Source organism: Chiloscyllium plagiosum, unplaced genomic scaffold (assembly GCF_037043375.1).
Source record: "Chiloscyllium plagiosum isolate Xiang-an unplaced genomic scaffold, Cpla_swu_hap1 HiC_scaffold_11, whole genome shotgun sequence".
In the NCBI taxonomy this organism is placed as follows: Eukaryota; Metazoa; Chordata; class Chondrichthyes; order Orectolobiformes; family Hemiscylliidae; genus Chiloscyllium; species Chiloscyllium plagiosum.
In genome coordinates, this window is record NW_028270149.1 from 86279902 (window position 1) to 86295052 (window position 15151).

The 15151-nt window shown below is 43.9% G+C and overlaps 1 protein-coding gene across 2 annotated transcripts in view; it reads right to left on the reverse strand.

The window, feature by feature from the left end:
• Nucleotides 1-3107: 3107 nt before the first annotated feature.
• The window catches only part of LOC122557055 (proteolipid protein DM alpha), a 56545-nt gene continuing 44501 nt past the window's right edge, over nt 3108-15151 (reverse strand). The window contains exons 1-7 of one of the 2 annotated variants that reach the window (XM_087992285.1): nt 13555-13600; nt 12864-13050; nt 10248-10404; nt 9317-9485; nt 6313-6386; nt 4449-4514; nt 3108-3758 (exon numbers count right to left, since the gene is read on the reverse strand). In XM_087992285.1, the coding sequence (XP_087848411.1) occupies nt 3678-3758; nt 4449-4514; nt 6313-6386; nt 9317-9485; nt 10248-10404; nt 12864-13050; nt 13555-13585 (765 nt within the window). In that variant the 5' untranslated portion in view covers nt 13586-13600 and the 3' untranslated portion in view covers nt 3108-3677. Of the gene's footprint in view, nt 3759-4448; nt 4515-6312; nt 6387-9316; nt 9486-10247; nt 10405-12863; nt 13051-13554; nt 13601-15151 lie in introns of those variants that run through there. The other variant, XM_087992286.1, reaches the window with a different exon arrangement.

Genomic DNA, 15151 nt, shown 5'->3' on the forward strand with positions numbered 1-15151 from the left:
TTGGGAGGTTATGTTGTAGCTGTACAGGACATTGGTTAGGCCACTGTTGGAATATTGTGTGCAATTCTGGTCTCCTTCCTATTGGGATGATGTTGTGAAACTTGAAAGGGTTCAGAAAAGATTTACAAGGATGTTGCCAGGGTTGGAGGATTTGAGCTAAAGGGAGAGGTTGAACAGGCTGGGGCTGTTTTCCCTGGAGCGTCAGAGGCTGAAGGGTCACCCTACAGAGGTTTATAGAACCATGAGGGGCATGGATAGGGTAAATAGACAAAGTCTTTTTCCTGGTGTGGGGGAGTCCAGAACAAGAGGGCATAGGTTTAGGGTGAGAGGGGAAAGATATAAAAGAGACCTAAGGAGCAACATTTTCACACAGAGGGTTGTATGTGTGTGGAATGAGCTGCCAGAGGAAGTGGAGGAGGCTGGTACAATTACAACATTTAAAAGGCACCTGGATGGGTATATGAATAGAAGGATTTGGAGGGATATGGGCTGGGTGCTGGCAGGTGGGACTAGATTGGGTTGGGATATCTGGTCGGCATGGAAGGGTTGGACCGAACGGGATGTTTTCATGCTGTACATCTCTGTGACTCTAAATCAGGTAACAGTTAACATTAAAGTCACCAAGAACTCCCTCTATTCTCTCCAGGCCTAAGTTACAGAGTAGATGTAGCACACTGAAGTGAACACATGTTATTTGTATGTTCTTCACTGGATGGCATTCAGGCAGAAGGTTTTTGGGCCCAAGTCCCACACTAAACCACTGAGTACAGAACCTAGGTTGTCACAATGCCACACTGATAGAATACAGGAGGCTTCATCTTTCTGAAGAGAGCTGAAATTGGATCTATGTTTGCTTTCTCGGGTGGGCTTAAAAGATAGTCATTGGGCACCACTCGTAAAGCAAGATCTCCCCTGATTAATATTTATTCTAGAATTGGGTGCAGAATTTCAATCAGAATTCACCTGCCTGTATGAGCTTGCCATGCACAAATTGGCAGCCATGTGGAGGAGGAGGAGTTTGCAAGAGGTGTGGCGGCAAAGTCTCTCAGCGTAGTCTGCATTGCAGGTCTAAGTTTGTTCAAGTTTGCATGACACTAATCTTTTGCTGTAAATTCTGTGTCTTATGATCCTATTTCACAACCACCTGATGAAGAAGCAGTGCTCCAAAAGCTAGTGCTTCCAAATAAACCTGTTGGACTATAACCTATTGTTGTGTGATTTTTAACTATGTTTCCTACAATAAGAGTAATTATACTTCATTAGCAGTGAAGCTTTGCACTAACATAAATGCAACTCTTCCTTTATTTTCCTCAACACACAGTATTTTAATCTGCAGCAGATCACCAAGGTATCCACAGGAGGACTAGTTTCTGCACAATGAAAATGGTTTGGATTGCTGGGTAGCCAACCTCACATCGGGAGCTGGTATTTCCTGTTCGCCAAGGTGCAGATTACCACTGTTGAACAACAGAAGCTTGGAAATGGCCAACTTTAATAGGAACACAATCTTTAATGAAAATTCAAACTGCACGGCCAATTATTGGCGGGTCTCCAGCTGACGAAGCTCCTGGTTTTCCATCAGCCGCAACTCTTCACACCGTTTCATTTTTTTCGCTTCCTTAACGTAAGCCCAGTTGGCCGTCAAACAGAGGAGGAAGTTTATCTAAAAAAAAAGACAGGTGTGCAGATGGAGGAGAAAGGGTTTTGACACCTCCCACTCTCGTACGCAGGCGAGTGAGGAAAGTGTGGGCGAGACACACGCAAGAGACTCCGATGCAGATAGACAAAATCAGAAACACAGAGACAAAGACAGACAGAAGGAAACCAATATCTTCACAAAACACAGGCAGCATGCAGATACTTTTGTGGAGACACAAATCCAGCTTTTCTTCCTGACACCTCCACAGATGCGTACAGTTCAAGGCTACATCCACCTCCAACTGGGGCTGGAGTCTCTTCAAAACACTGAATCTGCAGGATTGAGTTCCATAGATGGCTAACACACACACACACGCGAAGATGAGGGGTCCGCTATATTTTACAATTTGAAAAGCAAGGAAGGGCTATGTGCAATTTGCACCTTTTCCTGCCAAGCTCCATCAACATAATCTGCTCCAACGGGGATGTTAATGTATTAGGGCCTGAGGGAGATCAGAGGAGAGAGAGTTTGTGCTTCTATACATGAACCCGGCCCAGGTTGCACAATCTCAAACCCTGAAAGAAAGATTCGAACCCAGCCATTGACCCAACACTGGGCGCGCAGAACTCAAAAGCTGTAACCCTAAACGTAATCCATTTCCTCAGTGAGACACACGGCAAGGTTAGTATAGAAAAACCTCAGCTACTACTTTTTCCATTGAACTATTGAGCCAGTGTATTTCTTGGACGTTGCCTTCAATAACAACTCAAGATGTTGCAACTATTAATGAAAACAACCAGACTGGAATTTGTACCTGACCACAAGTGGCAGAGCTATGTGATCAATGACTATAACAGAGATGCAAAATATGACTCAGGACAGTTCATCTACCAAACACTCGCAGGACAGGTAGGGCATAGGTTTAGATACAGACAGAAGATCCCTCTACTCTTTTAAACTGAAAGTAAAGCACCCTCAACACAGTGCCCACCAAACACTCCCAGGACACGGACAGCACGGGTTAGATACAGAGTAAAGTTCCCTCTACTCTTTTAAAATGAAAACAAAGCTTCCTTGATACTTCTAAACAGAAAGTAATGCTCCCACTTTTACTGTCTCCATGAAACATTGCCAGGACAGATACAGCATGGCATTAGCTATAGAGTAAAGCTTCCTCTGCAGTATCCCCATCAAACACACCCACAACAGGAACAGCACAGGGTTAGATACAGGGTAAGGCACCCTCCGAGTGGCCTCATTGAACTCAATTTCACTCTCAAAACCAGAGTGACATAATATCGACCACAAACTCTTCCCCCAAATCAAACCACCCAGCCCCTGGGCTGCAGGATTAATGAATGCCACAGGATTCTCTTCAGAGAATCATAGAATTGTTATGGTGCAGAGGAGGCCACCCAGCCTACTGGCCTGCAGAATGATAATTAGAAAATGGACAGAAACAGGAATGTACATTATCCTGGTCCAGTCAGACTCCAGCCTTTTTATTTTCACATCCGGTGAAAATACACATGAAAAGAGTGTAAGCTAAGAGCACACATTATAGCAGGTAAGTAGAAGGCAAACTACTTGCAAAACATTCTATTTAAAAGAAAACAAAATTTCAAGCCTTGAATTTCTTGGCTTCTCATCATATGTCAGTCAGAATACTTGAGCTTATTTAATCTTAAATTCTGCAGTTAAAGAGCTTCCCTCGCATTGACACTTGAACTCTTTACGCAATGTCACAATTTATTTCAGTTGACGTGGAGGTTACATGTTGAGCTCAGGATCCGTGTGCAGTGAGGAGACGCTGTTATTGGGAAACCGATGTGCTTAAGGAAGGTGAAGCCAGTCAGAGACTTTTCCTGGAGAAAATGTTGTGCAGTAGAGTGGGAGGGGGAGAAGGGAGGGAGGAGATGGGGAGTGGGTTAGGGGAGACAGAGGGGGAGACAGAGGGGGAGACAGAGGGGGAGACAGAGGGGGAGACAGAGAGACAGATTTGGAGAGTGGTAGTGATGATCGCAGTCTGTGCTTCCAGTTAGAATTTCGTGCAGCAATCATCCCGGCTCATAAACTTCAGGACAGCATAGTTGTAGGTGGAGGACATCATGTAGGTGAGCTGAAAGTGTGAGGGGAGGCGAGACGGTGAGAGGTAGTGGATGAGAGGGGGAAGAAATAGGTGAAGAAGTAAAAAAAATGTCATTAAAAATTGTTTGCAGAGTCAGTGAAAGTCAAATGTAAACAAGACTTTGATCAATCAGATAAAATTATACTCTCACTCGAAACAGGATTATCCAGCTTTGATTCTGAGCTGCAGGTCCTGTATTAGCAAACATGCTAGCGATACACACCACACATGTAAATGCAAACATGCCAGGGATATATGTGCATGCCAGGAACTGGGATATTTGGTATTTTATCTTTTTTCAGCTTTATACTGAGATTTGTTGTTTGGAATTTCTTTAAGCTAAAACAAAAGTGATCTCTAAGATCTCCATCTTTCTGGTCTAACTAGAAAAAAGTCTTGTTCAGCAACCAGAATGAAATTTATTGCATTCCTGCAAGTACTTGTAATTTGCATGCATGTGATCTATATCAGTACAGAGTCTGTGACTTGCCCCAGGTCTGTCTCCTATAAACTCCTTCTTTACTGTGACAAAGACCCTGTCACACCACAGGGATTGGTGCTTATTGCACTCAAGTCAAGCGTGAACCATTTCTGACCCACATCAAAATGACATTCACGCTGTCCACAAATGCAGCAAAACTTACTCACCATCCTCTCAAGATCTTCGTATTGTTAACTTACCAAAGCAATGACAGTGGCTGCAGCTCCCGCAAACGATGCAATGAAGAGATGGTAGGTCAGTTCAAACTACAACAAAAACACAAAGGAACTCAACATGGAACTGAATGAAAAAGGTAAAAACAATGACTGCAGATGCTGGAAACCAGATTCTGGATCAGTGGTGCTGGAAGAGCACAGCAATTCAGGCAGCATCCGACGAGCAGCAAAATCGACGTTTCGGGCAAAAGCCCTTCATCAGGAATAAAGCAAGGGCTTTTGCCCGAAACGTCGATTTTGCTGCTCGTCGGATGCTGCCTGAATTGCTGTGCTCTTCCAGCACCACTGAATGAAAAAGGTCACAGTGCACGTCAGTCAACGATCTGAAACTTTTCCCCTTCCATTTATTCAGCAGGTTCTCATGATGCTGACAATCCTGGAGAGAGGGACATTACGTTACCCCAAAGTGCTAAATCCACCAGCACCAGGCACTTTCCAGCTGCTGATTCTAGTGGAAATGGATTTGTGCGGGACATGGAGTAGGAATTGAACCATCTGACAAGATCCAGAATAAAGCTCCCTCTACTCTTTTAAACTGAAAGTAAACTCCCCCAACACTGTCCCCATCAAACCCTGAAGACAGGTACACCACAGGGTTATAGACAGAGTAAAGCTTTCCCTGCACTGTCCCCATCAAACACTCCAAGGTACAACATGGGGTTAGACATAAAGCTCCCACTACTCTTTTAAAACAAAACTAAAGCTACCTGTACAATGTTCCCCATCAAGCACTCCCAGGAAAGTGGCAACATTGAGTTAGATACAGAATTAAACTTTCTCTACTCTTTTAAACAGAAAGTAAAATGTCCCTCAATTCTGTCCCCATCAAACACTCCAAGGACAGCTATAGCACTATTCAATACACACATAGTCAGCTGCCTCTACTCTTTTAAACTGAATGCAAATCTCCCTTCATGGTGTCCTCATCAAATCACTCCCAGGACAGGTACAGCTCTGGGCTGGAGGCAGACAGTCAAGCTCCATCTACTCTTAAATGGAAAATAAAAGCTGCCTCTAATCATTTAATCTGAATGTAAAGGTTCATCCATACTGTTCCTATCAAAAATTCCCAGGACATGTTCAACACAGTGATACAGTGTAAATCTTCTCTACTCTTTAAAACTGATCGCATAGTTCACTGTGCCCAGAGACTCCCAGGTCAGGTGCATCATGTGTGGGAAGACAAGGTCTATAATTTTGTGACTGAACATTTACACACTGGAAGTATAATTATTCAAGGGATGGTAAGAGAGGACATCTTCCAGCCCCTGCAGAACCAGGCTCCAGTTCCATCTAATGGGCCATTATTTCACCCCTGCTCAGTAAATACCCTGAATACAGGATCCTCCAGAATTCTTTTACAACTCACCTTTTCACCATTAACAATTGGACACTGTACAGTTAACTCTTTACTCCCACTTCTGCAAAATAAAAAAAATGTTTTTTTTTCTCTCTCTCCCATGGTTGTCTCTTTCAAGAACAGTTTCACTATTCATTAATTGTAGTGGCACATTTCCCCCTCAACCACTCAAGGATTTGGGCGCTCTGAACATTTCTTGAAAGAGCCCTTGGCCTCCTTCAAGGGTATCTTTTTGTGCGATCACTCCTGTGACAACACTGACCATCTCAGCAGCACAGGGTTGGATATAGACTGGAGATGCCCCACTTGGACCACAAAAAAGGCTTTCCTATCATGTTTTGATACACAAGCCTCAAACTTAGGGAGCAAAAGGAGACTTCTTGGCTGCAGGCTTGAGGGTAGCAACTTGCTTGGTGAAGCAGTGGTTACTCTGAACTGAGGTGCATCAATTGGTTTGAAATCACTTACCTCTGAGGCATTACAAACGGATGTTAGATTGAGGCCACAGATCTTCCCTGGATTAGCACTCCATGGCAGGACTCCTGAATCAGGAGGAGAAGGGACGAGGATGAGTCCCCACAAAAAACACAAAGAACAATTTTAAGTGGTGTGTTGTTAAATGTGTCTCACATGGCTACACTACAAACCAGATTCTGGATTAGTGGTGCTGGAAAAGCACAGCAGTTCAGGCAGCATCTGCAGCACCACTAATCCAGAATCTGGTTTCCAGCATCTGCAGTCATTGTTTTTACCCTGTACTACAAACCAGCTCATTACCAGAACTCAGTGGGATTCATTAACTCAGAAACAGGATCAATCCTGTTCAGCCTCTGAAGGCTTTTCTGATATTTAATTTGACCATGGATGACCTTAGCCTCATAGGGCCCATCGGGTCCACGCCAACCGTCAAAAAAAAAGACCCATCAAGCTTCCCCTCCCTCTCTCCTCCCCCCCCCCCCTCCACCGCCAACTACCATATCCCTGTAACCCTGCATTTGCCCTGGCTGATCCAGCTAGCCTACACATCCCTGGACACTGTGGGGTAACTTAGCATGGCCTATTCACCCAACCTGCACACCTTTGGACTATGAGGGGAAAACTGGAGCACCCAGAGGAAACCCAAACAGAAATGGGAAGAACGTGCAAACTCCACACAGACAGACAGTCACCCAAGACTGTAAGTGAATCTGAGTCCCTGCGCACTTGAGGCAGCAGTGTTAATCCCTGCACCACCAGATGATTGGGAGCTGAACAAAGAAATAGGAACAGGAGTGAGCCATTCAGCTTTGAGCACGTTTGACCATTCAATAAGCTCATGGCCTAATCTTCAAACTTAATTCCCCTTTTCAACCCTATTGCTTCTATATCAAGCATCATCTTGAATTGAATCATTGAGTGGTCACAATATAGAAGGTGGTTATTAAGTCCATCGAGTTGGCTCTCTGCAAGAGTAATTAATCCAGTCTTGCTCCCCAAACCCTTCCCGATAGCTCTGCATTTCCTTTCCTCTATAGATAATTATCTACTTCCCTTTTGAACATGGACATTCGAACCTACACCCACCACACTCTCATGCAGCACGTTCCAGATCCCATCAACTCACTCCAAAAAGAAAAAAAAATTGCTTTTCCTCTTGTCTTCATTGCTTCTTTTGACAGTTACCTTAAATCTGCCTCCTTTCATGTGAAATCCTTCCACCAACAGGAACAGTTCTTCTCCATCTACCCAACGCAGATTTTGAACTTTATTCAAATCTCCTCTCCAGAGACAGCAGTCATTACATCGAAAATCTTAACTTGGCAAGATCTGAAAGTGCCTCATATCCACAAACTTTTGTGGAAATGATTTTTTGGCTCCCCTCCAAAGTTTCCCACCCTTCCCAAAGTGTGGATACCACAGCAAGTTTAGCATCTAACTTGCTTTCACAGTCTTGATTAATTCCAGGATCCTGTGTGCTTTCTTAGACACATTCTCAACTTGCCTGGCAACCTTTAAAATGACTTGCGTGCATTTACTCCCGGTCAATCTGCATCCGAACCCCTTTTTGGAATCTCAGCCCTTGTTTTATGTTACTTTTCCTTGTTTAATCGACAAGAATGAATCACTTCCAACCTTTCTGCATCAAACGTCAATAGTCTGCCCATCCCACCAACCTGTGCCCTTGATTGTTATTATTATCCTTTTCATAATTTAAATACTAAAAGAAACTGTACCCTGCATATATCCAAGTCAAGGTCACATTAATACATATAAGCAGGAGTGCCAACTCAGACCCCTGAGGAACGCCACTATAAACATTCCCGCAGTCCAAAAACCAATCTCAACATCCCGCCTCTTGTCGCCCGGCCAATTTCCTAACCGTGTTGCTACTGTTTCCTTTACTCACAGGAGCACTAACTTGGCTGAGCAGCTTGTTATGTGGTACATGATTATATACACCTCATCCACTAATATTGTCTTCATTAACATGTCCTCTTCCCTCATTGATTTTAATTAATAACCCCCGAGAGGCAACCCCCTCATTTCCCGAATCAAACAAGTGCTCCTTTACTGCAAAAAGAAAAATCAAAAGAACGACCCAATGCTGGAAATCAGAAACAAAAGCAAAAATTGCTGGAAAAACTCAACAGGTTTCGCAGCATCTGTGGAGAGAAATCAGCATTAACACTTCAGAAATTTTCCATTGTTCTAATTTCTCTCCACAGATGCTGGCAGACCTGCTGAGTCTTTACAGCAATTTCTGTTTTTGCTCCTTTATTGCATCCTGTCTAAAATGTTAGTGAATGCCTCCAGAGGAGGTCAAAACTGTACACCAGATCTCACTAAAGACTCACAGAACACACACAGTGCAGAAAGAGACTATTCAGCCTATCGAGCGATCACTGACCCTCTGAACAGTATCCCATTCAGACCCACTCCTCCACTCTAACCCCGTACATCTCCCATGGCCAATCCAACTGACCGGCATATCTTTGGACTGTGGGTTAAAACCAGAGCACTCAGAGGAAACCCACACTGAAACGGGGAGAATGCAAAAACTCCACACAGACAGACAGACTGACAGTCACCCAAAGCTGGAATCGAACCCAGGACCCTGGAGCTGAGGGCAGCCGGGCTCACCATTGAGCCACCATGCTGCCCAAACTTCTAATTGGAGAAAGACATCCCATTGTTATCCTCCTTATCTCAATACCCATTAAAAGTCCACTATTCTATCCCTTTTCCAGGGCTACAATGCACAAAGAGTGCCTCATTGTCCTCATTCAGTCCCTCACCGAACACCCTGGACTCCTTCTCTGAGAGAGTGTCCTGTACTAAGAGATTCTGGACCCCTTCCCAGAGGGATTGCCCTGCACTGTTAGGTGCACAGGAGTGACAGCACCTTGAGCTCCAAAGTTGTATGAGGAGAAAGTCAAATCAGAATAATTTAGGAAGTGTTTATTCCACATTGAAATATGGCCAGAGTCCATACCGTACTGCCTGGCATCCACACAGACATCATCAAAGCCTGTATTTCCATCTGTCACATATTTGAGTGTTTGGCACGTGGACCACATGGTGTAGTAAATATAGACTGGCAATGCAGCGAAAGCAAAAACCCCCATCCAGGTAACACTTAGCACATAAGTCAGAAAGATGAACTGGAAGAGGAAGAGAGGGGTAATTAGCAAATGCAAACAAACATTCTCAGTTCAAAATGCAATGACAGAGAGCGGCAGAGACTTTACCACAGTTTGAACCAAGGATCAAAGCCTTGACAAAGGGTCAGTTAGACATGAAACGTCAGCTCTTTTCTCTCCTTACAGATACTGCCAGACCTGCCGAGATTGTCCAGCATTTTCTTTTTGGTCTTGAATCAAGGATCACTTGGTATTCGGAGCTGTGACTGAACTTGCAAAACCAGATCTCAGTTACCATCTTATACTAGCACTGGGTCACTGCATCGACATCAGTCTCCCCACTTATCCCTGTGGCATTTCTCAAAGTCTTGTGCAATCAGTCTTCACATGCTCCACAAGTCTTGGGACTATATGAGACAGTCAGCCTGCGATGGGGCACATAAGGGGTGAGAGGGTGAGTTATTGGGAGAAGAAGAGTTTGTCATGAGTCCCATCACAGGATGGTGTGAATGGAACTGGAAAAGAAGATGCCAACAGCTGCTTGGCATTCCTAAAATACCCAATACACTTTGTGTAGTTTAAGGTGACACTCTTGTAATTGATTATGGCAAGTGGGCAACTCCATTTACCCAAGAAACATTACTCACTCCCTTATGAACCAAGGGCAATGGGAAACATAAATGCATGGTGTTGGGGCTAGGAGATGCAGCCTGGCCAATCATCTGTGAACGGAAGTCAGAGTTCAGATTCACGTGTTTCCCACACAGCATTTGAGAGACTTACAGTTGCACTGACACAGCGGCCGCACAGGGTGGTCCTGAATTCCCCAAAGAGGGATCTGACAGCACTGGTGGTGTAAAAGCCCTCTGCCAGCAACAGCACCCCATACAGGAAGAAGAATGATGCTGTCCCATAGATAATGTACTGGAACACCTGGATCCTAGTGACAGCAGAAAGAACAGGGAACACAGAAACAAATCACATTGTCAATACACCTCCATTACACACAACAAGCAAGAACACAGATCACAGAAATACAATGGGAACTTCTTTGAGTCTGCACTGCCACTCATTATGATGCTGGTTGATTATCCACCTCAGCACCCTGCTTCTGCCTTGTCCCCAGACACTTTTATCCCTATAGCCTCAAGAACAATAGAACATAACAGCGCAGTACACGCCTTTCGGCCCTCGATGTTGCGCTGCCCTGTCACACTAATCTGAAGCCCATCCCACCTACACTATTCCATGTACGTCCATATGCCTGACTAATGATGACTTAAATGCACTTAAACTTGGTGAATCTACTACCGTTGCAGGCAAAGCATTACTACTCTCCGAGTAAAAAAACATCTATCTCTTTCTTGAAAGCATGCAATGGGTTGGCCTCAAATCACTTGCTGAGAATTCCATCGGCTCATTACTCATTACCGGGTGAAGAAAGTTCTCCCCGTCTCAGTCCTAAATAGCCTATCTTGCATCTTGGAGGGTGACTCCAGGTTCTCGACTCTCAAAATTCATCACAACCATCCTTCCTGCAATTACCTTGTCAGAATTTTATAGGTTTCTAGGAGATTCTCTCTCATTCTTCCACAATACAGTGAATATAGTCCTAACCAATCCAGTCGCCGTTCGTATATCAGTCCGGCCATTCCAGGGATCAGTCCTGCAAACCTTTGCTGCACTCCCTCCATAGCCAGAATATCCTTGTTCAGATAAGGAGACCAGAAATGCAACAATATTCCAAGCCTGGTCTTGCCAAGCCCCTGTAAAATTACAGAAAGACACCTTTGCTCCTGTACTTGAACCCTCTCACTACAAAAGGTCAATATACCATCTGCATTCTTCACTGCCTGCTTCCCCAATCTATTGCTTTCAGATAGAGGTCTGCCTTCTTGTTTTTGTTACCAAAATGGATAATCTCACATTTATCCACATTATACCAAGAGGGGAAGTCAGGAACAGGAAGCCATTGAGTCCATCGTGGCAGTTAGTAATTCAGTGAGATCATGGCTGACTCTGTCCCCAACTCTTTGGATACTCTTACCCAGCAGAAAGAGGCAGCTGATCTGCGCCATGAAAACTTAAATTATTCTCAGCATCTATGGCCTTTTTTTCCGGGGGGGGCAGGAAAAAGGAGCAATAAAAATAACAGACCTCCAACTTTAGAACCAAAGATGATAACCAGTACAGAAAGAGGCCCTTCAGCCCATCAAGGACCTCTCTACTCTCATTCCACTTTCCAGCACTTGGCCCACTGCCTTGTACGCTATGGTATTTCAAGTGCTCATCAAAATACTTATTAAAAATGTTGTAATCGTTCTCAGCATTATTGCAGTGAGTTCCAGACATTCATCATGTTTGAAATGAAAACAATTTTCCTAAGTCCTCTCTTGCTCCTTACTTCAAATCCACAGACCTCCTCCCCTCAGTAACTGACCCCATTTCTAAGGGGAAACATTCATTCCTATCGATAATATCGAGGACCCTCAATTTTATACATCTCAGTCAGATCCTACCCACAGCCTAATTCCTTCATTCTGAATTCTCCCGTCTACCTTCCTGAATCATTAAAAAAAAAACACCTCTGACCAGACCACCCCTTGATCTTTGAACTTAAGTGAGTACAAGCCCCATTTGTCTACATTGTTTAACCCAGTGAACATGATATTATTCAGGTGAATTTCCAAAGGTTAGCCCAAAACCCCAATGACCCCCTCCCAGAATGTCAACACTGAAAACAGTTCATCCAAATGCAATCTGACAGAAGCTCTGTACAACTAAAGCATCACTTAAGATAAAGTCCAGCATTTGACTGATTTTTTTGCGTCATGATCAATAGAGTTTAAATATTTCTGTGTTTGATAGTGTAAAACCCTTTGTTCATAGAACCATTAAAACGTCAGATTCATCCATCAGCTCCCAAGTGGATGATTACACAGTGAACTTAACAGCTTCGTTCAATCATCATCTATCCATAACCCTTGACTACTTTCTGCTCCAACTGACACAGCTTCATGTTCCTCCTCATGCAGGGAGATGATGGCCCAGTGACTCAATTATCACTGTACTGTTAATCCAGACACCTAGATAAATGTTCTGCGGGACCCAGGTTCAAATCCAGCCATGGCAAATGGTGGAATCTGAATTCAGTACAAATCTGCAAGAGGTCTAGTGATTACCATTTTCAATTGTCACAAAAATCCATCTGGCTCACTAATGCCCTTTAGGGAAGGTCTGGCCTACATGTGACCCTGACCCACATTCATGTGGTTGACTCTTAACTGCCCTCTGGGCAATTAGGAATGGGCAACAGATGTTGTTGCTGATGCTGTTATCCCACTAATGAATAAAGAAAAATAAATATCGGGAAAAGACAGAAGAGAAAGAGATACATACACATTTGCTAGGATAGCGTAGTCCATGAAGTCATCGGAAAAGTAAAGTTCAATGAGTTTCTCTGTCCCAGTCAGAGCCTCATGGCCACAGCCACAGAAAAGGGCCACTCCCACAAAACACAGGACGGTGGCAATGAGCGAGGCGTAGGGAACGCCCCTGAGACATCTCACACAGCACTCCGAGCAACCTGCAGGGGACAAGAATCAAGCAGATAGACCAAGAAATAATACAGAATCTGCCCCTCAGCTCTCCTCCATTCACACTCCCTTCAAACACACTGGAGGTAAATCAAAGCAGGCCGGGGTCACACTGACGTTTACCCAGCATTCCATGAAAGCATGGTGTGATTGGCTGGGATCTCTGTGGTGTACACATACATGTGGGTGTGGACAAGGTCAGGATCAGATCTGCACTGTGTGATACAAAGACTTCTAGATCACTGTCTTAAGTTCACAGGGAGAAATAGTAACAGCAATGTGACACTGGCTAACTTCCAGTCCATGAGATTCCAGGGGGTTTTGGAATATCAAAACAAATTCATCCACTAGGTCCACAGCTCCCATAACATGCCTTCTGATGGTCCAGGGGATTTATCAGCTTTTAGTCCAATTATTTTTCCAGCACATATTTCTTAATATTAATAATTTACTTTCATAAAGCCCTTGGTTGCCACTATTTTACATATCTTTACCTTGAAGAAAAATGTTCACTTTTTCTGACATTTTCTTGCTCCACTTTGCATCTTATCTATTCGGTTTACGTGCTCTGCCGACTTCAGGGATCACCCTAAGATCCTTCTGTTCCTCGAAGACGAAAATATTCACGTGGGAGAATTTTGTTGAGGATCACTTCAGACTCACTACAGAACACGAGGAGTGGCACAGTGGTTAGCACTGCTGCCTCACAGCACCAGGGACCCGGGTTCGATTCCAGCCTCGGGTGACTGTCTGTGTGGAGTTTGCACATTCTTCCAGTGTCTGCATGAGTTTCCTCCCACAGTCCAAAGATGTGCAGGTTAGGTGGATTGGCCATGGATAAATTGCCCCTAGTTTTCAGAGATGTGTAGGCTAGGTGCATTAGCCAGACATAGAAAAAGATAATAGTGTAGGGAATGGGTCTGGGTGGGTTACTCTTCGGAGGGTTGGTGTGGATTTGTTGGGTTGAAAGGGCCTGTTTCCACACTAGGGATTCTATGAATTCACGAGAGAGGGGTTTCTTGATCAGTATGCAGAGGAACCAACTTAGGAACGGAAGAGTTTAGACGTGGTATTCTGCCATGACAAGTAATTGATTAATAATGCTGACAGGAAGGAATCACTAGGAAAGAGGGATCACAAAATTGTTATGAAGGGTGACAAAATATGGATAATTGAAGTTCAAACTGCCTCGTCTGGTTTTCAATCCTGGCAATTTCATGAACTAAAATTGTGTCAAAGAGGGACAAAAACATATAATTCACTTAATGGCCACAGCAATCATCCGAACAAAAAAGGTCAGCCAAGCTTCAGGAAGTCAATAAAGAAAATGAATCTGAACTTAAACTAACATTTTATCACCAAGCACAGAAAACAGACAACCCAGAAAGCATGGAGCGGAATCTCATCTACTTTTACACCCCTTTCTGGGAATTTTCACACAGCAGAGATGCAAACTCACTCACCAACAAGCTAATCTTAAAAAAAAAACGTATTTCAACGAGATGCTTGCAGAAGCAGACAGGAGATGGATTGGTTACTGTAGACCAAAAGCTTGAGAAAGCTCGGTCTCTCTCAGAATAAAAGTGCCCAGTGACAAGACTGATCAAAAAGAAACAATAGAACAGCAACAGCCCACAGAAATATTCTCTACTGCTGATGTTACCCCAGTCCCGGCTGTGAGGGGAGGCCTAGCACGGATTTGTCTGCTCTTATTGTTTATTCTCTCTTTGTTTGCTTAGGGAGGACTGTGATGCTGAACTTTTAGGTTTACTTTCCTAATTTATACCAAAAGTTTGTACACTGGCATCTTTGTACCAAATATGGTACTGAAAATGGCCACCTAGTACACTCGTGTATGCCGTACTGAAGTACATGTGACAATAAAACCAAATACTAGTGATTTAAGATACCAAATAAACAACTGCAGTCTCAGGTTAAAGCCTTACATCTCAACGATACTCCAAGGATTTAAAATTGCATATTCCTTTCATGCTCCTTTGGCATTGGACACTTATTCCTTTTTAACTTCCTACGATGGTCCAGTGGTTAGCACCGCTGCCTCACAGCACTAGGGATCTGGGTCTGATTCCA